Raw genomic sequence first — 27,765 nt, 5'->3', positions numbered from 1 at the left:
TGAGCATTAGATGTAACAAGGAATATGATTTCATTCATATAGGGAATTTGAAGGTGAAGAAACTCCCTCTACTAATGAAAATTGAGATAAGATCAAAGAAAAGGTTTATGAGGAGTGAAATAAAAAGAGAGAGAGAATACAAAGATAAGAGTTTGTGATCTCAAAAAGGGAATTTAATGGCTGGGATTCATAAGGCATAGCACAGTTATTGGTAATAATGAGATCACCTACCAAAAGATGAAATTCTTGGACCTTCAAGAACTGGGTGCTGCCCTGGGCCCTGTCAGATCACCCTTCCTGGGTGCTGCTCTGTTCCAGAGTTCCTGGAGTGGGCACTGCTATAACCCAGTCCCTGCCACAGATGAGACTTTGTGATTATCCAGAGTGGGTGCTGCTCTGACCCTGTATCCTGATATAGGACTGGTCTGTTTTATATTTTTCCTTCCCCCAAATGTAGTTTATCTCCACCCTTTGCCTCCATAGGATTCCAACAGTGTTTTTGTGCTGTGGGATTAAGTGGAAGAATTTATAGTTGTTTCTCTTTGGTTTTCTTTATCATTGTTTCTTCTGGCACATTTTGAGAGCTTAACTGATGTGTTTGAGGATTTCATCTCAAGGTCCTAACAACCACCTTTCCCACCATTCCCAGTGAGATACTGCCTTGCTATTTCCCTACTTACTTTGAATACAAATTCCCTATTTGTAATTTTTAAGCAGTCTTTTTCCAATTCTAATATTATCTTTGGCAGAGAAAACAAGTGAAAAAATAAAATTTTTAACTGCCTGTTAGTTTTCTGTTCTTCTTACATATACTTCCCTATTAAGAATTCTATGATACAGCCACTGAGCTATTGGTGTTCTGTACATGAATTGCTCCATCACTATCATTCTCTATGCCTTTTCTCTATCTCCCAGTCAGTCAATACTCTTCTTCCTCACTTTCTCTTCTTCAATATCTGGATTTCCTTCAAGACTCATCTCAGATTCTTTCTTCAAGAAGCCTTTTCCTCTTTTCTTCCCCAATCTGCTAGCACATGTTCTTCGAAGGCTACCTTCTATCTATTTTATATGTATCTTGTATCCACTTCTATACAAAAGACAAAACATGTATCTGTGCATGTATGTGTATGTATATTTATACATGTGTGTATCTCCTTTTATTGAATCCTTAAGTTTCTCTAGGTAAAACTTCATGTTCTGACAGAAAATCAAGAGACTAAAGTTACATGGCTAATGAGAGAATTTAATTTGCTTGACTATCCAGATTTACAATGACATATTACTAATAAAACAATAAGAATCATATGATTGTATCTAGTTATCCCCAAAATCTTGTGATAAAATACAATATTAATTAATGTTTTTAAGAAAAATATTTAAAAGTACCCAAGCCTGTAAGAGAAGTGTCAGGAACACTAAAGTTCAGAATGAGCTGGGTTTGTCCATAAAAGCTGAAAAAAGTAATTTTTTAAAAGTATTTTTGGAAAATAAAAAAAGATAAAATTGTTGCTTGGGTGACAGTGACAAAAAAATTTTGAAATACCTAAATAAAGTATAGTAATTTAAATAAATACTACAATAAAGTACAATAAAAGTAAATAAATACATAAAGGTTGATGTTTTCTTGAGAGGGAGATTATTTTAAATCCTCCTAGAAGAGAAGGTAAAGGGATTTGAATTAACTTCTGTGAAATAAAAGATTTAAAATAGGAGGAAGACCAATTTGCACTTTAAGAAAACATCACTTTGCTGAGTCAAAAATATAAATATCTTGCACCCTTTGTAGATCACTGCAGAATTCTCTCTGTCCATCAAACTTGCTAGGATTGAGAACTTTAGTTCTTTGTCATTTGCTAGTAACTACCCTGATAAAATTTCAATAAGTAACTTTCTAGCTTTCTCACATTGCTTCCTGAAGTATTAGGATTCTCTACCAACTTTCTGAAATTAAGTGAGTTTCAGCTTGTCTTCTGTGTCTTCTGTGTAACTTCTAGGCTTGGGAATCTTAAATAACTTTCTTTCTTAATAGCTGTTAAAATATGGTTATGTTCTGAACTGTAGGTGAATATTAACACACACACACACACACACACACACACACACACACACACACACACACACACACATATATTAGGGCTTATTCTGAAGTGACAAAACTGGATGGCTGCAAGAATAGTGATATCCTAATCCAAAATGGAGAAATTTGGAATCAGTTTTTTAGAAGAAATTGGAGATTTGCTTAGGGAATGTGCATGTTGGGTTTTAAGTGCAAAAAAGATCTAACCAGCAGAGTAATGGAATATAGTTGACCCTCATTTGGTAATACAGGATTAAAATTCATGGGAGGTTAAAGCTGGATAGTGCATTTCTAGATAATTTGGTATTGGTCATTTTTCTTGAGAAATTTGTTTTTGCTTAGGGAAATCAGCCCAAGTAGAACCTTACTTTAGAATTTTGCTTTCAGAATTTGCTGCCACTTTCTTAACTGATTTCATTCATAATACAAATATTTGCATAATTATTTAAGGCTAAGCACTTTTAAATTACTCTATTTGCCCTTCAGGGCCTAGCCACTGAGGTGTTTCCTAAATCTGGTAGGAATTTGGAAGACCAGAAAGAAAATTTTCATTATGTGAATGAAATACACCTACAATAAAAGGCCTTAGTAGAGATAAAGAGGCTTTATTTCTTTGTAATCCTTTAAATAGGAAATATTTTGAGTATATAGATTATATAGAAAACTTTAGTGTTCTAAAAACTACTTGATGAAGTGTCACTTTTAGAAAAAATCACTCCTGCATTTGAAATAATACAATCAACCTTTTGCTGTTGATTTGTTCAACACTTTTATCCTTATAAGAGGTATATAATTCTTAACTTTGTCTCCAAGTTATACAAAATAACAAAAGCCAGCTGGCTGAGCCTCAGCAAGAACCAAGACTCAGAATCTAAACCAGAGACCGAGTCTTTCTTTGGTCTTCTCAAAGATAAAACAATTTATGAAACAGCAATAGACAGTTACTAGTGTTTCCCAAGTTGGAAAAGGAAATCACTTAGCTCCTTCAGGCTTTTCCCACCTTTCCTTCTATCTTCAGACAGTGAGGAGAGAGAGAAAAGAAGATGTCACTTCCTCTTAGCACTTTGAGAGCAACTGCCCTCTCACAGAAAAACTGTTACCCCTTCCACACACATTGTCAACATTTGAAACTGACATTGTCTCAGATCTGTTTCAAACTCCAATTCTTTCTCAAGCCAGCTTATTCACTTCTTATCTCTAAACTGCTGTAACAAGACTTAATTTCTAATATCATCCTCCTAGCATCTACTTTGTACATTGCAATATACTGGTAGACATTAATGTTCCAGATGCTAACCTATGACATATTTCAAGTATCGTGTAGGAGGAGAGCAAAATCTTTATTGCCTTTATTCATGATATAAGCCAAGGGGTATACATAATATAGCTACACAGTCAGAAATGTAAGAATACTGTAGAGACAGCAACCACCTAGGGCTAGAAAATCCTTCTAAATTGCTATGGCTGAAAAGTGATGAGCTTAGTTTGGCTATGCTATCTTCCAGCATCAGACCTGCATTTCCTCTCAAGGACATCAGATCAGAACATTAGAAGATGTTTTGATTACAACATAAAATATAAATTTCATTGTGCTTTTTGATACAGAAATGATGTGGTACCACATTCTTCCTGGAAGATGTGTGATGGAAGTACTAAGTTACTTTGTTTCTTCTTTATGAAACTCTTACTTATTTGAGTTTCAAATCCAATAAATAGCATAAGAAAACATTTTGGGTGTATAAAATCTAATATTCTGTGAATGTTGTCTAATTTTTATATTCAAATGCAAAATTTAAATTTGAACCCCAGTCTTCAACTTGTGAAATTTTAACTATAAAATATAAAATTATAAACTATTTAAAAAATTGGTTCAAGAAATCATATAATCTTTTATTTGGAAAATTCTTTGGCATTTTTATGAGAAAACAATTTTATTGAAGTCTCATCTGGTAGATCAGTTTTTTGGAAATGGAAATTTTATTCTCACTGAAGAGAAACCATAATGAGATTCTCAGGTACAGAATATATCACAAAGATTTGGATCACAATAGGTATCTCATGAATTACTGCTACTTCAACTCCTTTATTTCAGGGAAATCTATTTCTCATGTGTTTTCCAGCCATTTAAGCCAAGGAAATTCCAAGCAACCAGAGTTTTCTTGGCCTCTTAAAATTCCTTGGAACTTAAGGCTAGACCACATAGAATCTAATCCATATTAGTTTGGAAAGTACAAAATCAATTTATATGGACTGTTTGGATTATTTTACTAAATAACAAGACTAGACCTACTTGGATACTCCTAGAATCTGAATTGCCAGTATGTACACAACCTCCAAATAAATGTTCAGGGCCATCCTTGAAAAAGGACATGCTGCATCTTTTTGTCATAAAGGATTTTTGGTCCAAACACACAGTTGCCCTTCTTAAACATGTGTCAATGTTTAGACTACTAATATTAATGATAATTTGAGGAAATTGAACCAGACAGAGGTCTTTAGGAAATTGCAGATAAATTTATATTTGTCAAATCCCAGAATATTAAAGGTTTTGTACAGATGATTAGAATCTAACCCCTGTGTGTTGAGGAAACAAAACCTAAAGAGGTATTGTGTAAGTGACAAAACCTGATTTTAAACCCAGTCCTGACTTCAAAAGTATTGCTTGTTTGACTTCATGAGTATAATTTTGCATAGAAGCAACTGAATTATACCAGAGTTGAGGGACAAGCTCATTCTTTCTGGATCTTATTTAAAATAATTTGGAGAATGTTAGTGAATTAAAAGGAGTTCAGTACCATAATAATTTTCATTAACATTCACAGTATGGTATATCAGGGAAAGAACAATGTCAATCAGTGTAAGTCAAGAGATCTCATTTCTGGTCTTGGCCAAACGAGATTTCACTCCCCTCATTTATGAAATGAGGGGGTTGGAGTAAATGATACCATCCTTTGTTAATTCTGGTTTTAACTTTTAAAGTTTTAAATTTTAAAATGTTCAGTTTGAGAAGATGCATATTAAAAAATTTATAAAGATAACTTTTGCCTATAAGATGGATTTAATGTTTTAAAAGTTTATCAAAATATTTTTAAAAATTCTATCATAGTACCAGGCCTTGAGCTAAATTGAATTCAGGTTTGCAAGGAAATACAGTAGAAGATAGAAAGGAAAAAAAATGTATAGCCTGTTTGTGAAGAAAATATTTTTTAATCCATGAATTCTTAGCATGAATTAATAGTAGGAATTCTGACCTAGAAGAATGACTTCTAGACCTAACTACCAAATTTGGCATGCAAGTACACACACACACACACACACACACACACACACACACACACACACACGTGTACATATAAGAGTATGTGGGTATATTGTATATTAACCATTGAGCGAGGAAGGGCTTTAAACAAGTCATTTTATTCCTTGGATCTTCAATTTTTTCATCTGCCAAAGAAGCAGCGTGATCTATAGTAGGGGAAACTAGACTTGGATATGTGAAATCTGGTTTTTAATTCCAGCTGTACTATTTGTGACTTTTGGAAACAAATATTTATTAAGCACCTCCTATATTCCCTCCACTGTGCCAGGTAATAGGAATATAATTAAAAGAACGAAACAGTCATACATAATTTACCCACAAAGTAGTTAAATACAAAGAAGTTTGGAGGGCAGGCACTAGCAGCTGAACAGATCAGGAAGGGCTTCACAGTACCTCTAATTGAGCAAGAAAGAAAGGCACTAAAATATAGTTCTTACTTTAACATAAAGAATTCTGAAAGAAATCTGCATTCCAAAAACAAAAACATTACTATACTATTCTGTGCACTCTGACTCCTCTCCTGCTCCTCTGCTAGATTCTCCCCAATCATTTTCTTTCCCCCCTCAAAAAAAACCATAAACTATAATTGTGTGCATGTGTTTGTGTGTCCATGTCCAAATCCTATCTGTGCCACCCCTACCCTTACCCCTGACTTCTCTACCTCTCTGTTATAGCCAATTCCTCCTTCCTCCTTCTCATGTTATTACCCTCCTCCCCCCCCCCCCCCCGGCAAAATTAAATTACTTAATTTGAATTCTATGGAAGTCTACTTAATATAAAATGAGAACTGCCTGTATATGAAGTAACGATGAAGAACCTAATTCCAGGCAAGTACAAACATTTATTAAAAACCTAAATACCAAGCACTGTGCTAGTGTCTCAGTTAAAAAAAAAAAAAAGTAAATAGTTCTTGCCCTCAAGGTTGCATTATACCAGAGCATATTATTGATTAAAATATTTTCTACAGTTTTATGTAGTTCATTGTTGATTTTCTGACACACATAGGATCTTTTCATATTTGCATTATAGAACCAGAAGATTCAGGAAACACTTATTCTAGGTTATTTTGATAAGAATGTGTTACATAATCATTCATGAATTTCAATACAAAAGTACATGTTAATGTTCCTTAATGATTAAATTTTTTGTAGATCATTTTTCAAAAAGAACAAATAAATATTTATTTTTCTAATCATGTAAATTTAGCTTTTATTTTGAAGTATAACTTTTTATTGACAAGATAGTTGAATATAAACAAAATTTTTGAGAATTCATTTCTTGTTTATTTCCTTTGATTCTCTAATGGCCTCATAGTAATTATTCTTTCTCCCTGTGAAGATATTAATTTATCCATGTCTTCTCATATAAATTTTCCATTGAGGATGTGACCAATGGGCTAGGGCCCTTCCCTTAAGTTTTTTTTGTTTGTTTGTTTTTTAACATTTCATGGACAATAATTGAGACATTTCCTTTTCTGATTATACTTTTCCTTGTTAATATCTTTTTCAGTGATGCTAAATGTGAGCCATGTTTCATAATCTACAGCTTACCCGTTTATACATGTCTCTCCATTTTCCTTTGATCCTAGAAGATCCTCAGCAGTGTGAATGAATTAGTACCCCCATAATTTATATATTGGTTTATGGAAACACACAAACACATACACAGACACAAATAGAGATATGAGTATGGAGGTTTTTTTGGTTTGTTTTTAAAATATTGGTAGTTTTTAAACTGAGGCCATTATTATGATAAAAACCTAATTCAACTAGGAAAAGTAAGCTGTTTGTTTTATGATTCTTTTACAGGATGTAAAGCCTGATGAAGTAACTAAATCTGCACTTGATGATGATATCAACTTTGAAAAAATCTGCAAAAAGGTAGATTTGCATTATAGAATTTTTCATTTCATCTCCTTTGTTAATGTGATTTACATGTTTGCTGATGGCATCTTTTCACTGCCTTTTTTTAAAATAAGCAATCAAGAAAGTACATTTATCACTTTTTCCTCTTGAGACTTATTCAGTGAGAAACATTTTAGAGATAATGTAGGCAGTTCTTAATAGCCAGTTAAACTTTATATAATCTTAAACATATAAGTAAATGTGAGTCAATTTATGAAAAAGTTACTATTGCTTAAAAGGAATTGAACCAAATTACATCTGTATTCATTTCAAGGAAATAGCTTTTCCTTCTCAGTTTTTTACTTCTTCCTCTCTTCAGCCTTTTGTCATACTTTTTACTATAAAAGGGAATTCTTTGTTCTCTTTGAGTTCACACTTGTGAAAGGGAATCTCTTATTCTCTTTGCCCAGTTGGAGTTAATACCTTAGTTAACACTTATTTAAGTACAAGCTTGAACTAGGTGGAGGAGCTAGAAAACCATTTAGTGAATTCACACCTTACTTAGTGCTAGGTGTGAAGCCAGCAAGATACTTGGAAAGCTCCACCTTTTTTCTAACTCAAATATGTGAACTCAGAAACTTGTGAATTCTTTTAAGAGTTCACACCCTCAGAAACTGAACCCCTCTAGAAGGTGCGAACTGGTTCCCACAAACACTGCCCCTTGGGCAGTACTAGACTATTTGGAAGCTGTGATTGGCCCCTGTGAAGAGAGGAGCTGACAAGAAACCACTATAAAAAAGCCTTGAATTTCTGAGGCTAGGGAGTGGGCTCCAAGAAAGAAGTCAGCTTCATGAAGGTCAGCTCAAAGAAGAAAGTCAGCCTCAGGCTCAAGTCATTGTCTTGACCTGCCTCTTGGAGGGAACTTGGCTTTTCCTTTCTGTCTTCTGGAGAGAGTTTAATTCCGATTGAAGGTTAACAAGTCCTGGCTGAGCCAAATACTGCTACAGTATTTAGTTAGATAGGTTAATGTCTTCTCTACCCTTTTATATTCCTCTGCTTTCACTCTTTCCACCTCTTTTGTAAATTAAAGATTTATAATTTTCATATATTTAGCCAAACCATTAGTCTTAACAAATAACACATCATTCTGTACCTAAAGAATGTAAAAAGGAAAGTGCTAAATTCCTTATAAAAGACCTGAGTATTTAAAATGTCATTTTAAAACTGAAGTAGAGTTGAGGAAAAAATTTAGTCAACTAAGAAAAGTAAACTTCTATAGTTCTTTCACAGAACATAGTCTGATAAAGTAACTAAATTTGTTTTTGACAATTGTTTCCCCATTTGAGATCAGTTTTGCTACTGACTTAATTATGTGACTTTGGGCAAATCATTTCACTTCTATACCTAGGTTTCCTCACTTTGATTAGTTTATTTATTTATTTAGAATATTTTTCCATGGTTACATGATTCATGTTCTTTTCCTCCCCTCTTCCCTGCCGATGAGCAATTCCACATGTATCATTGTTCAAAACCTATGTTTCCACACTTTGGCAACTTACTTTTATTCTTTTTATATAAATTGTGCTGCATAGCAAGCACCAAAATGCTACTTGGCATGCTACAGTACAATTATTGAAATTCTTTTTTAAATAGCAGTGTTTGGTTTTTTTTTTTTAAACCCTTACCTCCTGTCTTGGAGTCAGTACTGTGTTTTGGCTCCAAGGCAGAAGAGTGGTAAGGGCTAGACGATGGGAGTTAAGTGACTTGCCCAGGGTCACACAGTTGAGAAGTGTCTGAGTTCAGATTTGAACCTAGGACCTCCCTTCTCTAGGTCTGGCTCTCAATCCACTGAGCACTGGATTTTTTTTATTACTGAATTCATTGTTTGGTTAAATAGTGGTAAGGATGGGAATCAGCTCTGGAAACGAACCACTCTGACCACTGCTAATTTTGCAACTTCAATTCTAGGCTTTTAAAATATAGTATAGGTTGTTGGTTTTCCCCTGGAGTGGATAATTCCAAGAAACTTCTGAACTGTTTTTATATTTCCATCGCATAAATATATTAGGCTTTAATTAGTCATGGAATAACGGGGGCTTTGAGGTCTCCCAAAATTTGTGGTCTCCTCTAAAACAAAAGGTACCAAAAGAATACAAAAATAGGATGGCTAGGTCTATGTTTATTTGTAGTATAATACATTATTCCTTGAACTAGGAAATGAGTTATTCCACAAAAATCTATTTAAGATAACTTTACCAAACTCTCTCTCTCTTAATCATCTTGAACTTTCTGCCACACTGTTTAAGATCTTCTCTTTGCTATTCTCTTCTTTCTAGGTTTTTGTTACCACTTCTCTTTCCTGGTTCTCCTTCCACATACTTGCTTCTTTTCTGTTTCTTGGATTTTCATCCAGTTCTTTTATATCCTCTCCCAGGTTTTGCTCTATATCCTCTTCTCTTCTACCTTTTATACTGTTTTCATTTTATTATCACATCAGCTACTATGTTGCAAAGATTATCTCCATGGCAGTAAATCTGAGATACAGTAACCTTTCTCCTGACATCCAGTTTCACATCTGCAACTGTCTGTTATATCTTTGAATGAATGTCCTTTAGAAATCTTAAACTCAACATGCCCCAAACTGAACTCATTATCCATACCTCTTTATATAAATCTGACCCACTCTCCTTTTTGTAATTTTCCTTTTACTCTAGAGCCTTGTTGGCGAACCTTTTTGGGGACCCCGTGCCGTGCTCCACTCACCCTCCCAGATTGTGTGCCCATGCCCACTTGCATTACATTCCATGTCCCACCCCCAATGGAGTGCCCCTCTCCTGACCACTAGATTGTAGGATTATAGTAAGTACTCTAACAGAAAGACCAAATCTTATTTACTTTTGTGATTCCCTCTATAACAAGCATTTTTTTTTTATCCTGGGACTCCATTCTAGGAGCATAGGGCCACAACCAGTAGGCAATGGGTCACACAGTCGCTCAGGGTCACCCAGCTGGGAAATGTCTGAGCCCGGACTTGAACCTAGGACCTTTCGTCTCTAGGCCTGGCTCTCAATCCACTGAGCTAGCCCAGCTGCCCCTACTTTAGGTTGCAGTTTCTTTAGCAGATGTAGTTTTTACAGGGTGGGGTTGCTAGCCCCATGCCCAACCCTCCTCCTTTTTCATCTGGGCTAGGGACCGTCCTTAGCCCAGGAGTGGTAAGAGTGGGCGATAGGGGTCAAGTGACTTGCCCAAGGTCACACAGCTGGAAGTGTCTGAGGCCGGACTTGAACCTAGGACCTCCAGTCTCTAGGCCTGGCTCTTAATCCACTGAGCCACATACATTTTTTAAATTTATTTTTTATTATATACTTTGTAACCACCCCCAGATCACCAGAAAAAAATTAACTAAACAAATAAAAAAGATTATGGGCAAAACCAAGAATTCCATATTGTTTACAATATGTAAATTATGTATGTATGCTAATATAAATAACTTCTGCTTTTGAGTTACCTTTGGATTTTTTCCTTGTATACTTGTCTTTATTTTCTGACTTATTTTTTAAAACATAATTCTGGTATGTATTACTCTTATTCTCTTTTCATCTCTTTACATATTTCCCTGATACGAGAGATAACTCTAATAGTTCTTTCTCTGAAGGTGGATAGCATTTCCCATCATAAGTCATTCGGGATTGTCCCAGATCATTGCTAAGAGTACCCAAGTTTTCACAGAAAATCATCATACAATATTGCTGTTATTGTGTACAGTGTTCTCCCATTTTTTCTCATTTTGTTCTGTATCAGTTCCTGTAGATCTTTCCAGCTGGTAAAGGTATATTTAAAGAGTGAGATTGTTGCATGAAATATCACATGAACTGTTCTGGTGATATTATTTTATCAACAATAAATAGTGGGTTGGCCGGTGTAAAGTTGTCTGGATCTCCTAGTATATCTGGGGAGAATAAGGCTAATGACAGGAGGGTAAGGATTATAAGGATGAGTCCTAGGATGTCTTAATGGTGTAGTAGGGGTGGAATGGAATTTTATCTGAGTCAGGATTAATTCCTGTTGGGTTGCTGGAGCCTGTTTCGTGGAGGAATAATAGGTGGACAATGACTAAGGCTAGGATAATGAAGGGTAGGATAAAGTGGAAGGCAAAGAATCAGGTTAATGTTGCTTTATCTACGGAAAAGCCACCTCAGATTCATTCAACTAGGGTTGTGCCGATGTAAGGGATGGCTGATAGAAGGTTGGTAATAACGGTGGCCCCTCAGAATGATATTTGTCCTCATGGGAGAACATATCCAACAAATGCGGTTGCTATAACTGTTAGAAGTAGGATTACTCCGATGTTTCAGGTTTCTTTGAATAGATAGGATCCGTAGTAGATTCCTCGTCCTACGTGGAGGAATAGGCATATGAAGAATATAGATGCTCCATTTGCGTGTAGATTGCGAATTAGTCAACCGTAGTTTACATCTCGACAGATGTGGGCTACTGATGAGAAAGCTGTTAGTGTGTCTGATGTGTAGTGTATAGCTAGGAATAGTCCTGTAAGGATTTGGATGATTAGACAAATTCCTAAGAGAGATCCAAAATTTCATCAGGCTGAAATGTTAGAGGGTGCAGGGAGGTCAATAAAGGAGTGGTTAATAATTTTTGCAAGGGGGTGAGTTTTTCGTAGGTTGGTCATTAAGTTTTTGTAGTTGAAATACAACAATGGTTTTTCATGCCATAGGTTATGGTTAAAGTCCATGCTAAAATAATAAAAATGATAATTATTTTTTTATTTCTTTATTATTAATCGTAGGGTTTGTAGCTTTTGCTTCTAAGCCTTCTCCGGTATATGGGGGGTTAAGTTTGGTTGCTAGTGGGGGTTTAGGTTGTGCTGTGGTGGTGTGTTTAGAAGATGTATTTTTGGGGTTAGTTGTTTTTTTAGTCTACTTAGGTGGTATGTTAGTAGTTTTTGGTTACACTGCTGCTATGGCTACAGAAGAGTTTCCGGAGACATGAATTGGAAATGTTGTGGCTATAAGTATGTTATTATTTGTTTTATTGATGGAAGCAGTATGATATTATTTGTCTGGAGAAGTTCATATTAATATAGCTATCGAGTTGTTTGATTTTGCTGGGACCCATTGTATTGGTCAAGATTTTAATGGTGTTTCGTTATTGTATTGATGTGGTGGTTGAGCTTTAGCTTTGTTAGGGTGGATTTTATTTATTACTATCTATGTTGTATTAGAAGTTGTTCGTGGGCGGAGATTACATAAGTGCTAGAATGAGTGTTATTGAGACAAGAAAAGATAGGAAGTATGTTTTTATTAGTCCTTTTTGAGCTGAGGAAATTTTTGAAGATGCTAAGGAGTGAGTATAAGCTTGACCTTTAGGTCCTGCTTTCTCGTATCAGTTAAGATCAATTAGTATGGTAGCAATTCATTGACCTATAAATAGGTTTATTAGGGGAGTCATTCGATGAATAATGTGAGTGAAGTAGCCTAGAGAAGAAGACAGTATGGTTAGTTGAGTTTATGAGTTTATTGCTAAGAGAGTTTAGTTCTATGCCGATTAAAAGGCCCAGAAGGGTGACTATTAGGGCAGATAGTTTGATTATGGTTGGCATGGTTATGGAGATGGATGATGTTGGGGGAATGTTAGCTATTAAAATGAAGCCTGCAAAAATGCTTCCTAGGGCGAGTTGTATAATAGGGTTAACTAGGTTAGGGTTGTTTTCATTAATTGGGGTTATTGGTGTAAATCGGGGGTAGCCTATGAGGGCATAGAAGATAATACGTAGGCTGTAGATAGCGGTTAAGGAAGTGGCAATTAGTGTTATAACGAGGGCTCATGAGTTTGTGTATGATATATTTAGGGCTTCGATGATTGAATCTTTTGAGTAGAAGCCTGCTAGAAAAGGGGTTCCTGTAAGTGCAAGGCTGCCTGTTATCAAGGCAGAGGATGTGATAGGTATTGAGTTAAATAGTCCTCCTATTTTTCGAATGTCTTGTTCGTCATTGAGACTATGGATGATGGATCCAGAGCATAGGAATAGCATTGCTTTGAAGAAGGCGTGGGTGCAGATATGTAAGAATGCTAGGTGAGGCTGGTTGAGGCCTACAGTAACTATTATTAGGCCTAATTGACTAGATGTTGAAAAGGCTACGATTTTTTTGATATCGTTTTGTGTAATTGCGCAGATGGCTGTGAACAGAGTTGTTATGGCCCCTAAGCATAGAGCGGTTGTGAGGATAATTTGGTTGTTTTCGATTATAGGATGGAATCGGATTAGGAGGAAGATTCCGGCGACTACTATAGTACTGGAGTGGAGTAAGGCTGATACGGGAGTTGGTCCTTCTATGGCAGAAGGGAGTCAAGGATGAAGCCCAAATTGGGCAGACTTTCCGGTGGCTGCAATAATTAGGCCAAGGAGGGCAATAGTATCTATGTTAGTTGAGAAGATGTGTTGAAGATCTCATGAGTTGTTATTTAGTATTAGTCAGGCTATAGATAGTATAAACCCAATGTCTCCAATGCGGTTATATAGGATGGCCTGGAGGGCTGCGGTATTAGCGTCTGTTCGTCCATATCATCAACCGATGAGCATAAAGGATATGATTCCTACACCTTCTCATCCAATGAAAAGTTGGAATAGGTTGTTGGCTGAAACTAAGATGATCATTGTTATAAGGAAGGTAGTCAGGTATTTAAAAAATCGGGAGATATTAGGGTCAGCGTGTATATATCAGAGGGAGAATTCAAGGATGGATCAAGTTACAAATAGGGCAATGGGGATAAAAATGATAGAAAAGAAGTCAAGTTTAAAACTTATTGAGATGGAGAATGAGTGGATTGAAAATCAGTGTCAGTTAGTAATGATTGACTCTTGGCCGTTGTAGATAAAAGTAAATAGTGGAGGTAGGCTGGCGAAAAAGGCTAATATAATTATGTTTTTGCAATAGGAAGGAAAGTGTTTAGTCTTATTAGGAAATATGAGGCTATGGAGGATAGGTAGTGTTAGTAGTATAATTGATAGTAGAGCTGTTGAATTGAGAATAGGATTGATTACTTTTATTTGGAGTTGCACCAAAGTTTTTGGTTCCTAAGACCAATGGATTACTGCTATCCTTTAAAAGTGAGAAAGCCATAATTTTAGTTATGGTCTCAGGAGTTAGCAGTTCTTGATACTTTCTCGGCATATAAGAAGGTTTAAACTTCTATATTTAGATTCACAATCTAATGTTTTTGTTAAACTATATTTGCAGTATGTTATTCCTAGGAAATATATTGGGTTAAGTGATAGTATAATTAGTGGTAAGATGTGAAAGGTCATTAGTATATGTTCTCGTGTAAGGGATGGGTAGATGGGGATGAGATGATGGGTAAATTTTCCTCCTTGGGAGGTAATAAGCATATATAAGGAGTATAGGGCAGTGATAACTGTGTTAATTCCTAGGAGGAGGATGGAAAAGTTGGATCATGAGAATGATGAAATAATGACTGTTAGTTCTCCTAGGAGATTGATGGATGGGGGTAGGGCTAGGTTAGCTAGGCTAGCTAGTAGTCATCAGTGGTAGAATTAATTGTAGGCCTCGAGCTAGGATTATAGTACGACTATGAATTCGTTCATAGTTGGTATTAGCTAGGCAGAATAATAAGGAGGATGTCAGGCCATGAGCAATTATTAGTGAGGTAGCCCCTATAAAGCTGGTTGTGGTTTGTATTAGGGCAGCGATGATTTAGTACGGAGGAGTATGCAATTAGTGATTTTAGATCTGTCTGGCGCATGCAGATTGAGCTGGTTATGATTATTCCTCATATGGATAAGATAATGAAGGGGTAAAATAGGTGGGGGGTTATAGGTTCGGTGAATGTGGTGATTCGTATGATCCCGTAGCCTCCTAATTTAAGTAGAATAGCTGCTAATACTATTGAGCCTGCGATAGGGGCTTCTACATGGGCTTTAGGGAGTCATAAGTGCAGGCCATATAAGGGTATTTTGACTATAAAAGCGATTATGCAAGCGTACCATAATATGGAGTTAGATATTGTATTGCTTTGTGGGCTAATGGTAATGTAATTTATTAGGATGTGAAGTGAGCCTAGGTTATTGTTTAAGTTTAGAAGGGCTACTAGTAGGGGGAGGGATCCAATTAAGGTGTAGAATAAGAAATAAAGGCCTGCGTTTAGTCGTTCGTTTTGGTTACCTCAACGGGTAATAATAATTAGGGTTGGAATTAGGGTAGTTTCGAATAAGATATAAAATATGATTAGTTCTGATGAGGTGAAGGCTATAACTAGTGAAAGTTGAAGAATAATGAGTATAGTCAGGTAAAGTTTTTTTCGTGCTAGAGGTTCTTTTTTTAGGTGATTTTGGCTTGCTATAATCATTAGAGGAAGTAGTCAGCATGTTAGGATTAGAAGGGGGCCTGATAGAGAGTCTATTGAGAATGAATTATTGAAGTTGTACGATAGGTCTGTGTTGTGATAAATAAGGGGTAAGCTTGTAATGCTGATTAATAGGCTATATATTGTAGTATTAATTCATATTCATGGCTTTTTTGAGTACCAGGTTAGTGGGATTAATATGAGGGTTGGAATGAGAATTTTTAGCATTGTAGGAGGTTTAGGTTTTGTACATGGTCATTTCCGTAAGTGTTAGAAATAGTTACTAATAGAGCTAACCCTACCCCTGCTTCGCAGGCGGAGAACACGAGGAGAATTAATGGTGTTATTGAAGCAGAGAATATATGGGATTGTGAGATGAGGAGGACTGTTAAGATAAATAAGGATAATATTATGCCTTCTAAACATAGTAGGGTGGATATAAGGTGAGAACGGTAAATAAGGACTCCTGTGAGGGCAAGTATAAAGGCTATAATAATATTTATATTAATTGATGCTATAAGGTGTTCATGGGTTTAAACCATGATATATTGAGTCGAAATCAATTATCTTAATTAGATTAAATACCTATTCAGCTCATTCTAACCCCTTTTGAATTCATTCGTAGGCTAGGCCTGCTGTGAGTAGTAGGATTAAGCAGTAGGACATAGTTAACATGGTATAAGGGGTAGGGAGTTGAATTGCTCATGGCAGGGGGAGAAGGAGGGCAATTTCTAGGTCAAATAGTAGGAATGTGATAGCCACTAAGAAGAATTTTATGGAAAAAGGAAGTCGTGCTGAATGAAACCGCATTCGTAAGGGCTGGATTTTTCTAAATACAGGTATAGTTGAGGTAGTCAGAAGGCGATTATAATTACAATTGTTGCTAGAAGCGAGTTAACAAAAAGGGTAATGATAAGGTTAATTATTTTTCTCTGGTTTTACCCAGAACTTAATGATTGGAAATCAGTAGTACTAATTATACTAGAAAAATATGAGCCTCATCAGTAGATGGATACATATAGGAATAGTCATACTACATCTACGAAGTGTCAATATCAGGCGGCTGCTTCGAAGCCGAAATGATGTGTTGAGGTGAAGTGAAAGAAGAGTTGACGGAGAAGGCAGACAATTAGGAATGTAGAGCCAATGATTACGTGGAGGCCGTGGAATCCTGTGGCTACGAAAAAAGTTGAGCCATAGACCCCATCGGAGATTGTGAAGGGTGTTTCATAGTATTCTGTAGCTTGGAGGATTGTGAAATAGAGTCCTAGAAGGATAGTAATTAGTAGTGCTTGAATTATTTGTTTTCGGTTTCCTTCTATTAGGCTATGATGGGCCCATGTAATTGAGACTCCCGATGCGAGGAGAATAGATGTATTTAGAAGTGGAACTTCAAGAGGGTTAAGAGGATTGATGCCTGTAGGAGGTCAGCAACCTCCTAGTTCTGGTGTAGGGGCTAGACTTGAGTGGTAAAAGGCTCAGAAAAATCCAATGAAGAAGAAGACTTCTGAGATGATGAATAAGATTATACCATATAGTAACCCTTTTTGTACTACAGGGGTGTGGTGTCCTTGAAATGTGCCTTCTCGAACAACATCTCGTCACCATTGGTATATTGTTAGCAGTATTGAGATTAGGCCAATTGTTAGGAGAAGTGTGGAATTGAAATGGAATCATATAATTGTGCCGGATGTCAGTAGGAGCGCTGATAGTGCTCCTGTGAGTGGCCATGGGCTAGGATTAACTATGTGGTAAGCATGTGCTTGGTGTGTCATTATGAGTTATCGTGTAGGTAAAGGCTGACTAGAAGAGTAAAAACGTAAGCTTGAATTATTGCTAAGGCTAGCTCTAGGATTGTTAAGAGGAATAGAATTGAAAATGTAATGGTTGATACGGCTATGCTAATAGATGAAAGGGCTAATGTAGCTGAACCAATTAAGTGGATTAGTAAGTGTCCTGCAGTAATGTTGGCTCTCAGTCGGACTGCTAAGGCAAGAGGTTGGATAAATAGGCTAATTGTCTTGATGATGATTAGTATTGGGATTAAGGGGGTTGGAGTGCCCTGAGGTAGGAAATGGGCTAATGATATTTTAGGTTTATTTCGAAAGCCTATAATTACTGTACCAGCTCATAGTGGGATAGCTATGCCAATATTTATTGAGAGTTGTGTATTTGGAGTGAATGAGTAAGGTAGAAGTCCTAGGAGATTAGTGGAAGCAATAAATAGGATTAGGGAGATTAATATGAGGGATCAGGCTCAGCCTTGTTTGTTATGTATTGTCATTATTTGTTTAGTGATTAGACGAATCAATCAGATTTGTAGAGTTTGAATACAGTTAGGGAGTCATTTGGGGGATGATAAGATAATACAGGGGAATAGAATAATAATTGGTAGCGTTGTAATACCTATAATTGTGGGTGTGATGAATGGGGCAAATAAATTTTCGTTCATTTGTTTTCTCAAGGCGTGGGTGTTTTATGAGGCTTTGTCTGTTCTGTTGGGGATGGGACTTGTGTTAATGTTTGATTAATTATTTTGAGTTGATAAATACAAAATAGTGCAATAGTTGTAAGTAAAATAGTGGTAAATCAAGTAGAAGTATCTAATTGTGGCATGTATTTTGAGGAGATGTTATGTCTCGTGCATACTTGAAAGCATGGGAAGGGGGCTCAAAAATGATTGCATTATAGATGATCACTTTTCGAAGTATTTAAGTGAGGTTATTTCTAGGACAATTGGCATAAAGCTATGGTTAGTTCCACAAATTTCTGAACATTGTCCGTAAAACACTCCTGGTCGAGATGATGTTAGGGTGACTTGGTTAAGTCTTCCTGGAATAGCATCAGCTTTTAGTCCTAGTGATGGGACGGCTCATGCATGTAAGACATCTTCTGAGGAGATTAATATACGAATGGGCAGTTCCATAGGTAGGACTACTCGATTGTCTACTTCTAGAAGTCGCAGTTGGCCAGGGGATAGGTCTTGAGTAGGGATTATGTAGGAATCAAATGTTAGGTCTTCGTAATCGGTGTACTCATAGCTTCAATATCATTGATGGCCTATAGCTTTGACTGTTAGATAGGGGTTATAAATTTCGTCTATTATGTAGAGAATTCGTAGTGAGGGAAGGGCAATTAGGACTAAAATCACTGCTGGTATGATAGTTCAAATTGTTTCAACTTCTTGAGCGTCTATAGTGCTTGTATGAGTTAATTTTGTAGTTAATATTAAGATAATGATGTAGAGCACTAGAGAGCTGATTAAAAAGACGATTATAAGTGTGTGATCATGGAAGTATATTAGTTCTTCTATAATGGGAGGTAGCGTCTTGGAAGCCTAGTTGTATAGGGTAGGGCATTTAAGATACATAAGGGTTAAACTTATAATTTAACTATGGCAAAGTTATGTAATGATTTTACTAGTATCTTAAGAGAAAGTCATAGAGGTTATGGGGTTGACTTGAAATCAATCTGAGGGGGTTCAATTCCTCCCTTTCTTGTTTAAGTTTTAATGAACACTGGTTGCTCGAATGTATGGTAAGGGGGTGGACATCCATATAATCATTCAATATTGGTTGTGGTTATTTCTACATTTATAATTTCACGTTTAGAAGCGAAGGCTTCTCAGATGATGAACACCATTAGGATCACGGCTGTTAGTGAGATAAGGAACCAATAGATGAGAGAACATTTCATATGGTGTAAGCGTCTGGGTAGTCTGAGTATCGGCGTGGTATGCCTGAGAGTCCTAGGAAATGCTGAGGGAAAAATGTTAGATTTACTCCTACAAATATAATAAAGAAGTGAATTTTTGTTCATAAGTCGCTGAGTATATAGCCTGTGAATAGGGGGAATCAGTGTACAAAACCTCCTATAATGGCAAATTATGTGCTATAGATAGCACATAGTGGAAGTGGGCTACTACATAGTATGTGTCGTGGAGAACAATATCTAATGATGAGTTAGCTAGGACGATGCCTGTTAAACCCCCAATAGTAAATAGGAAGATAAAGCCTAGGGCTCATAGTATGGCTGGGGATCATTTAATATTCCCTCCATGGAGGGTTGCTAATCAGCTGAATACTTTTACTCCTGTAGGGATTGCGATAATTATTGTAGCAGATGTAAAGTAGGCCCCGGTGTCTACATCTAAGCCCACAGTGAATATATGGTGGGCTCATACAATAAAACCTAAGAACCCGATAGATATCATAGCTCAGACTATTCCTATGTAGCCAAAAGGCTCTTTTTTGCCAGAGTAATATGTTACGATATGGGAAATAATTCCGAACCCGGGCAGAATTAGGACATAAACCTCCGGGTGACCAAAAAATCAGAATAGGTGTTGGTATAAAATAGGGTCGCCCCCTCCAGCAGGGTCAAAGAAAGTGGTATTAAGGTTTCGATCTGTTAGAAGCATGGTAATACCTGCAGCTAATACGGGGAGTGAGAGAAGTAGAAGCACTGCTGTGATTACCACAGATCAGACAAATAAAGGAGTTTGGTATTGAGATATAGCTGGGGTTTTTATATTAATAATAGTGATAATGAAATTAATAGCCCCCAGAATGGACGAGATTCCTGCTAAATGAAGTGAAAAAATAGCAAGGTCAACGGATGCTCCTGCATTCATGAAGCATAGGAATCATTCACTTTTTTTTTTAATGAGAGAAACTTGAGACCTATTGACTTGAAATAAAATACTAAATATTTACATCCAGCCCTTGCACTTAAAAAGCTATTGTTCTCATAAAAGGACTCATGATATCATATATTTTAAACTCAGTTGAGCAGTATCAATACCAGTGTTTTATTTTGTTATAATATAATTAACAACAATATAATTAATATCTAGTAGATAGAATGCCCAGACTAGTCAGGAGGACCTGAATTCAAATCCGGCCTCATACACTTAATAGCTGTGTGACCTTGGACAAATCACTTAATCCTGTTTTCCTCAGGTTTCCTCATCTATAAAATGAGGTGGAGAAAGAAATGGCAAACCATTCCAATATCTTTGCCAAGATAACTCCAAAAGGGGTCACAAAGAGTCAGACATTACTGAAACAACTAAACTACAAATTAACAAGTTGTTTGTATATTCTAATAATTCCTGAAACTCAACATAAACCCACTTAAATTCCTAGCTGGCAATTCTTTAACACAGTGCCTACTCTTATTATATCTATAGCATTCATTTTATTGTGGAATTTTGTCTAATGACTTGCTTTAATCAGTGAAAATAATAATACCTTATAAGCTCTTCCCTTTTAACCACAGGGTCAGCATCAAGAAAACCTTTCTGCCACACTCATGAATTAATTTCTAAATTAACTTTTTTGGTCCTTTTAAGCATTGAAACTTAATTGCATATGTAAGAGATGTTTTTCCTTTCTATACAAATTCTACTTAAACTATAAACTGGAGAAAATAAATAGTATTATACTTTTACTAAATACAATTTTTCTTTAGCAAAATTGAACTTGTCATGAAAAGTGAATGATTACTTTTTTCTCCTTTGAACTTATATGTAGTGGAAGTGATCCTAAATGAAAACCAGTTTCTTTTGAATTTCCATGGTAAACATCATGTGTAAACTTCAAATAAAGAAAGCGGTAGGCTTTCAGTATCATAAAGAATTTTTCACGCAGGTATAAAAACTCTTATACCTTAAAAGTTCACGTAAGGATCCAATGATACTATAAATTATACTTGCTTTATTGTATGTATATTGCTTTGAAATATAACAGCCTAAAAATTCTACAAAACATTTAGGCCTGTTTTCCTATCAAACCTATTTTTTGGTAGTTTGTAATTTTAAGAACTTCTGAAGGTATCTGATAGAATTAAAGAAAATTATTTCACAGTTTTCTGTGGCAAAAAGGTAGTACAATATAATGAAAAATGAACTTCTTAAAATATAAGAACTTTACATAAATAAAAAAATAGGAGAGTAAGAAAAAGTTGTCAAACAGCAGACAAGTTTTATCTAAAATATATAGAGAAATTGTGCGTGTGTTTTTGTGTATATGTGTGTGTTTCCTCAACCATAAGCTGTTAAAGGACGTATGTCTCCAAACTATAAATTTCACATGAAAGTGTGCTCCAAATCTGTGGAAGTATAAGAAATTAAAATTAAAACAATTTTAAGGTTTCATCTTATACCATGCAAACTAGCAAAGGTGAAAAAAGATGATAATAATTAATGTTGGAAGACAGTCACACTGATGAACTTTGGAGCATCTCTCAGTTACACCCTCTTCCCTTTTCAAATACTGCCACCACTCTTGTAGGCCTTTGTCTGTTAACATTTGGAATACCATATCTTTACTTCATAATCATATCTTCTAATTTTTTTTAAATCATTTATAAATATTCATTTTAAACATGGTTACATGATTCAAGCTCCTACTTTCCCTTTCACCCCCCCGCTGTCCCCCTACCCATAGCTGATGCACATTTCCACTGGTTTGAACATGTGTCATTGATCAAGACCTGTTTCCAAATTGTTGGTATTTGCATTGGTGTGGTAGTTTCAAGTCCACATCCCCAATCATGTCCTCCTCAGCCCATGTGTTCAAGCATTTGTTTTTCTTATATGTTTCCTCTCCTGTAGTTCTTCCTCTGAATGTGGGTAGCGTTCTTTACTATAAATCCCTTCGAGCTGTCCTGTGTCATTGCTTTCTGCTGGTACAGAAGTCCATTGTATTCGAATTTTACCATAGTATATCAGTCTCTCTGTACAATGTTCATCTGGCTCTGCTCCTATCGCTGTGCATCAGTTCCTGGAGGTCTTTCCAGTTCACACAGAATTCCTCCAGTTTATTATTCCTTTGAGTGCAATAGTATTCCATCACCAGCATATACCACAATTTGTTCAGCCATTCCCCAATTGAAGGACATACCCTCCTTTTCCAGTTTTTTGCCACCACAAAAAGCGCAGCTATAAATATTTCCCTACAAGTTTATTTATGATCTCTTTGGGGTACAAACCCAACAATGGTATGGCTGGATCAAAGGGCAGGCATTTTTTTATAGCCCTTTGAGCATGATTCCAAATTGCCAGCCAGAATGGCTGGATCAGTTCACAGCTCCACCAGCAATGCATTAATGTCCCAATTTTGCCACATCCCCTCCAGCATTCATTACTCTCCCTTTCTTTCATTTTAGCCAATCTGCTAGGTGTGAGGTGGTACCTCAGAGTTGTTTTGATTTGCATTTCTCTTAATTATTAGAGATTTAGAACACTTTCTAATGTGCTTATTGATACTTTTGATTTCTTTACCTGAGAATTGCCTATTCATGTCTCTTGCCCATTTTTCAATTGGGGAATGGCTTGATTTTTTATACAATTGATTTAACTCCTTGTATATTAGAGTAATTAGACCCCTGTCAAAGTTTTTTGTTATAAAGATTTTTTCCCAATTTGTTGTTTCCCTTCTGATTTTGACTACATTGTTTTTGTTTGTACAAAAGCTTTTTAGCTTAATATAATCAAAACCATTTAATTTACATTTTGTAATTTTCTCTAACTCTTGCTTGGTTTTAAAGTCTTTCCTTTCCCACAGATCTGACAAATAAACTATTCTGTGTTCACTTAACTTATTTATAGTTTCCCTCTTTATATTCAGGTCATTCACCCATTCTGAATTTATCTTGGTGTAGGGTGTGAGATGTTGATCTAAACCTAATCTCTCCCATATTGTTTTCCAAATTTCCCAGCAGTTTTTGTCAAATAGTGGATTTTTGCCCCACAAGTTGGGCTCTTTGGGTTTATCATACACTATCTTGCTGATGCCACTTACCCCAAGTCTATTCCACTGATCCTCCCTTCTATCTCTTAGCCAGTACCAGATTGTTTTGATGACTGCTGCTTTATAATATAGTTTAATATCTGGTACTGCTAGGCCCCCTTCCTTCGCATTTTTTCCCATTATTTCCCTTGATATTCTTGATCTTTTGTTATTCCATATGAAGTTTGTTATAGTTTTTCCTAATTCAGTAAAGAAGTTTTTTGGTAGTTTGATAGGTAAATTAATTTGGGTAGAATGATCATTTTTATTATGTTAGCTCATCCTATCCATGAACAATTAATGGCTTTCCAATTGTTGAGATCCAGTTTTATTTGTTTGGAAAGTGTTTTGTAGTTGTTTTCGTATAATTTCTGGGTTTGTTTTGATAGATAGATTCCTAAGTATTTTATATTGTCTAGGATGATTTTAAATGGTGTTTCTCTTTCTACCTCTTGCTGCTGTGATGTGTTGAAAATATATAGAAATGCTGATGATTTATGTGCATTTATTTTGTATCCTGCATCTTTGCTAAAGTTGTTGATTATTTCTACTAGCTTCTTAGTTGATTCTCTAGGATTTTTTAAGTAGACCATCATATCATCTGCAAAGAGTGATAGCTTAGTCTCCTCATTGCCTATTTTGATACCTTCAATTGCTTTTTCTTCTCTAATTGCTATTGCTAGTGTTTCTAGTACTATGTTGAATAATAGAGGTGATAATGGGCATCCTTGTTTCACTCCTGATCTTATTGGGAAGGCTTCTAATTTATCCCCATTGCATATAATGCTTGTTGATGGTTTTAGGTATATGCTGTTTATTATTTTTAGGAAAGGTCCTTCTATTCCTATATTTTTCAATGTTTTCAATAGGAATGGATGCTGTATTTTGTAAAAGGCTTTTTCAGCATCTATTGAGATAATCATGTGATTTTTGTTTGTTAGACTGTTGATATGGTCAATTATGTGGATGGTTTTCCTAATGTTGAACCATCCTTGCATTCCTGGTATAATTCCCACCTGATCATGGTGGATGATGTTCTTAATTACTTGCTGGAGTCTCTTTGCTAATATTCTATTTAAGATTTTTGCATCTATGTTCATTAGGGAGATTGGTCTATAGTTTTCTTTCTCTGTTTTTGGTCTACCTGGCTTTGGAATCAGTACCATATTTGTGTCATAAAAGGAATTTGGTAGGACTCCTTCTTTGCTTATCATATCAAATAATTTGTATAGTATTGGGATTAGCTGCTCTTTGAATGTCTGATAGAATTCACTTGTGAATCCATCAGGCCCTGGTGATTTTTTCTTAGGGAGTTCTTTGATGGCTTGTTCAATTTCTTTTTCTGATATGGGATTATTTAGGTATTCTATTTCTTCTGCTGTTAATGTAGGCAATTTACATTTTTGTAAATATTCATCCATATCTCCTAAATTGTTATATTTGTTGCCATATAATTGGGCGAAATAGTTTTTAATGATTGCCTTAATTTCCCCTTCATTATAGGTGAGGTCTCCCTTTTCATCTTTAATACTGTCGATTTGGTTTTCTTCTTTCCTTTTTCTTATTAGATTGACCAGTACTTTGTCTATTTTATCTGTTTTTTCAAAATATCAGCTTCTAGTCTTATTTATTGATTCAATAGTTCTTTTACTTTTGATTTTATTAATTTCTCCCTTGATTTTTAGTATTTCTAATTTAGTTTTCATCTGGGGATTTTTAATTTGCTCGCTTTCTAATTTTTTGAGTTGTATACCCAATTCATTAATCTCTGCCCTCCTCGATTTGTTAATATATGCACTCAAGGATATAAATTTCCCCTTGAGTACTGCCTTGGCTGCATCCCACAGAGTTTGGTAGGATGTCTCATCATTGTCATTCTCTTCAATGAAATTGTTGATTGTTTCTATGATTTCTTCTTTGACAAATTGGTTTTGGAGAATCATATTGTTTAATTTCCAATTAGTTTTTGATTTGCCTGTCCAGGTGCCCTTACTAATTATTATTTTTATTGCATTATGATCTGAGAAGGTTACATTTATTATATCTGCTCTTTTACATTTGTTTGCAATGATTCTATGCCCTACTACATGGTCAATCTTTGTGAATGTACCATGTGCAGCTGAAAAGAAGGTGTATTCCTTTTTGTCCCTATTTATTTTTCTGCACATGTCAATTAGATCTAATTTTTCTAGGACTTCATATACCTCTCTTACCTCTTTCTCATTCATTTTTTGGTTTGATTTATTTAGATCTGAAAGAGGAATATTTAGATCTCCCACTATTATGGTTTTACTATCTATTTCCTTCTTGAGCTCTTCCAGATTTTCCTTTATGAATTTGGATGCTATGCCACTTGGTGCATATATATTGAGCAGTGTTATTTCCTCATTGTTTATACTGCCTTTAATCAGGATGTAATGACCTTCCCTGTCTTTTTAAATCATATCTATTTTTACTTTGGCTTTGTCAGAAATCACAATAGCCACTCCTGCCTTCTTTTTCTCATTTGACGCCCAAAAGATTTTACTCAAGCCCTGAACCTTAAACTTGTGTATGTCTACCCGCCTCATATGTGTTTCTTGTAGACAACATATGGTAGGATTTTGGTTTCTAATCCACTCTGCTATTTGCTTCCGTTTTATGAGCGAGTTCATCCCATTCACATTCAGAGTTATAATTATCAGTTGTGTATTCGCTGATATTTTTGTATCCTCCCCTAGTCCCACCCCTTCTTCTTACACTATTTTCTTTTATACCAGTGGTTTGCTTTGAGCCGGTATCCCTTATCCCCTCCTTTGATTAACTTCCCTTTCTATCCCCTCCCTTATTATTCCCCTCTTTATATTTTTAAAGTCCTAATGAATTCCCTTCCCCTTCTTCTCCCCTCCCTTTTTTGACCTCCCCCCTCCCCTGCTCTCCTTGGTTTATCCCTTCTGACTTTCTCAGTATGGTTAGATAGAGTTTTATATTCCAATGGATATAACTATTCTTCCCTCTCCGGGTTAATTATACTGAGAGTAAGGTGTAAATATTACCTCTTAAAGCTCTCTTCCTCTCCTTCTCATAATAGTATTTATCCCTTCCCCTTCCCATGCCCTCTTTGTGTGTAATAGAATATCCTATTTTTCTTAATCCTTCAAGATTCTCTTGGTGTCCTCTACTATTCATCCCCCTCTTTCTTTCCCACCCATATTATCTTAGACCATTTAGTATTCCAACCTCTCCCTATGAATAATTCTTCTAATTATTATAATAGTGAATGCTATAATGGTGAACAGAGTTCACTACAGAGAATTATACATAACATTTCCCCACATAGGAGTACCAATGATTAAATCTTATTGAAGCCCTTAAAGAGGCAAATTTAAAAAAATATGAGTTTTCTTACTTTCCCTTCTGTTTCTAATTTACCTTTTCATGTTTCTCTTGATTTTTGTGGTTGGATATCGAACTTTCCATTTAGTCCTGGTCTTTTCTGTGCAAATGCTTGGAAATTTTCTATCTTGTTGAATGCCCATACTTTCCCCTGGAAGAATATAGTCAGTTTTGATGGGTAGGTGATCCTTGGTTGTAAACCCAGTTCTCTTGCCTTTCTGAATAGCTTATTCAAGCCTTGCAGTCTTTTAGTGTGTAGGCTGCCAGATCCTGTGTGATCCTGATTGGTGCTTCTTGATATCTGAATTGTCTCTTTCTGGCTTCTTGTAAAAATTTTTCCTTTAGTTGGAAGCTCTTGAATTTGGCTATTATATTCCTGGGGGTTGTCCTTTCTGGGTCTAGTGTAGAGGGTGATCTATGGATCCTTTCAATGTCTATATTGCCCTCTCGTTATAGAACTTCAGGGCAATTTTGCTGAATAATTTCTTTTAGTATGGACCCCAAATTTCTATTTCTGGTTTTCAGGAAGACCAATGATTTTCAGATTATCTCTTCTAGACCAGTTTTCTTGATCTATCAGTTTCTCATTGAGATATTTCATGTTTCCTGCTATTTTATCAGTCTTTTGACTTTGTTTTATTTGTTCTTGTTGTCTTAAGAGATCATTGGCTTCTAATTGCTCAATTCTAGCCTTTAGGGACTGGTTTTCCTTTTCAATCTGGTCATTTTTGGTCTTCAGTTGACTTGCCTCACTTTCCAATTGTGAAATTCTGCCTTTTAAACTGTTATTTTCTTGCCAGATCTCTTCCATCTTCCTCAACATCTCATTTTTGAACTCTTCAATAGGTTGTGACCAGTTTTCATTGTTTTGGGAAAGTTTGGATACTTGTTTGTCCTCCTCTGTTGTCTGGATTTTCTCTGTGTAAAAGTTGTTGAGTGTTCCAGAGTTTTTCTTGATAATCTTTTTCTTCTGGG

The 27,765-nt window shown here is 35.8% G+C and overlaps 1 protein-coding gene across 1 annotated transcript in view; it reads left to right on the top strand.

Annotated features, from left to right (window-relative positions):
- The window catches only part of SRFBP1 (serum response factor binding protein 1), a 119,810-nt gene that overhangs the window by 72,310 nt on the left and 19,735 nt on the right, over positions 1 to 27,765 (top strand). The window contains exon 4 of the mRNA XM_044662203.1: positions 7,205 to 7,276. Within this exon, the coding sequence (XP_044518138.1) occupies positions 7,205 to 7,276 (72 nt within the window). The remainder of the gene's footprint in view (positions 1 to 7,204; positions 7,277 to 27,765) is intronic.

This window comes from Gracilinanus agilis, chromosome 1 (assembly GCF_016433145.1).
Source record: "Gracilinanus agilis isolate LMUSP501 chromosome 1, AgileGrace, whole genome shotgun sequence".
Taxonomy (NCBI): Eukaryota; Metazoa; Chordata; class Mammalia; order Didelphimorphia; family Didelphidae; genus Gracilinanus; species Gracilinanus agilis.
This window is presented reverse-complemented; position numbering and strand designations above follow the sequence as displayed.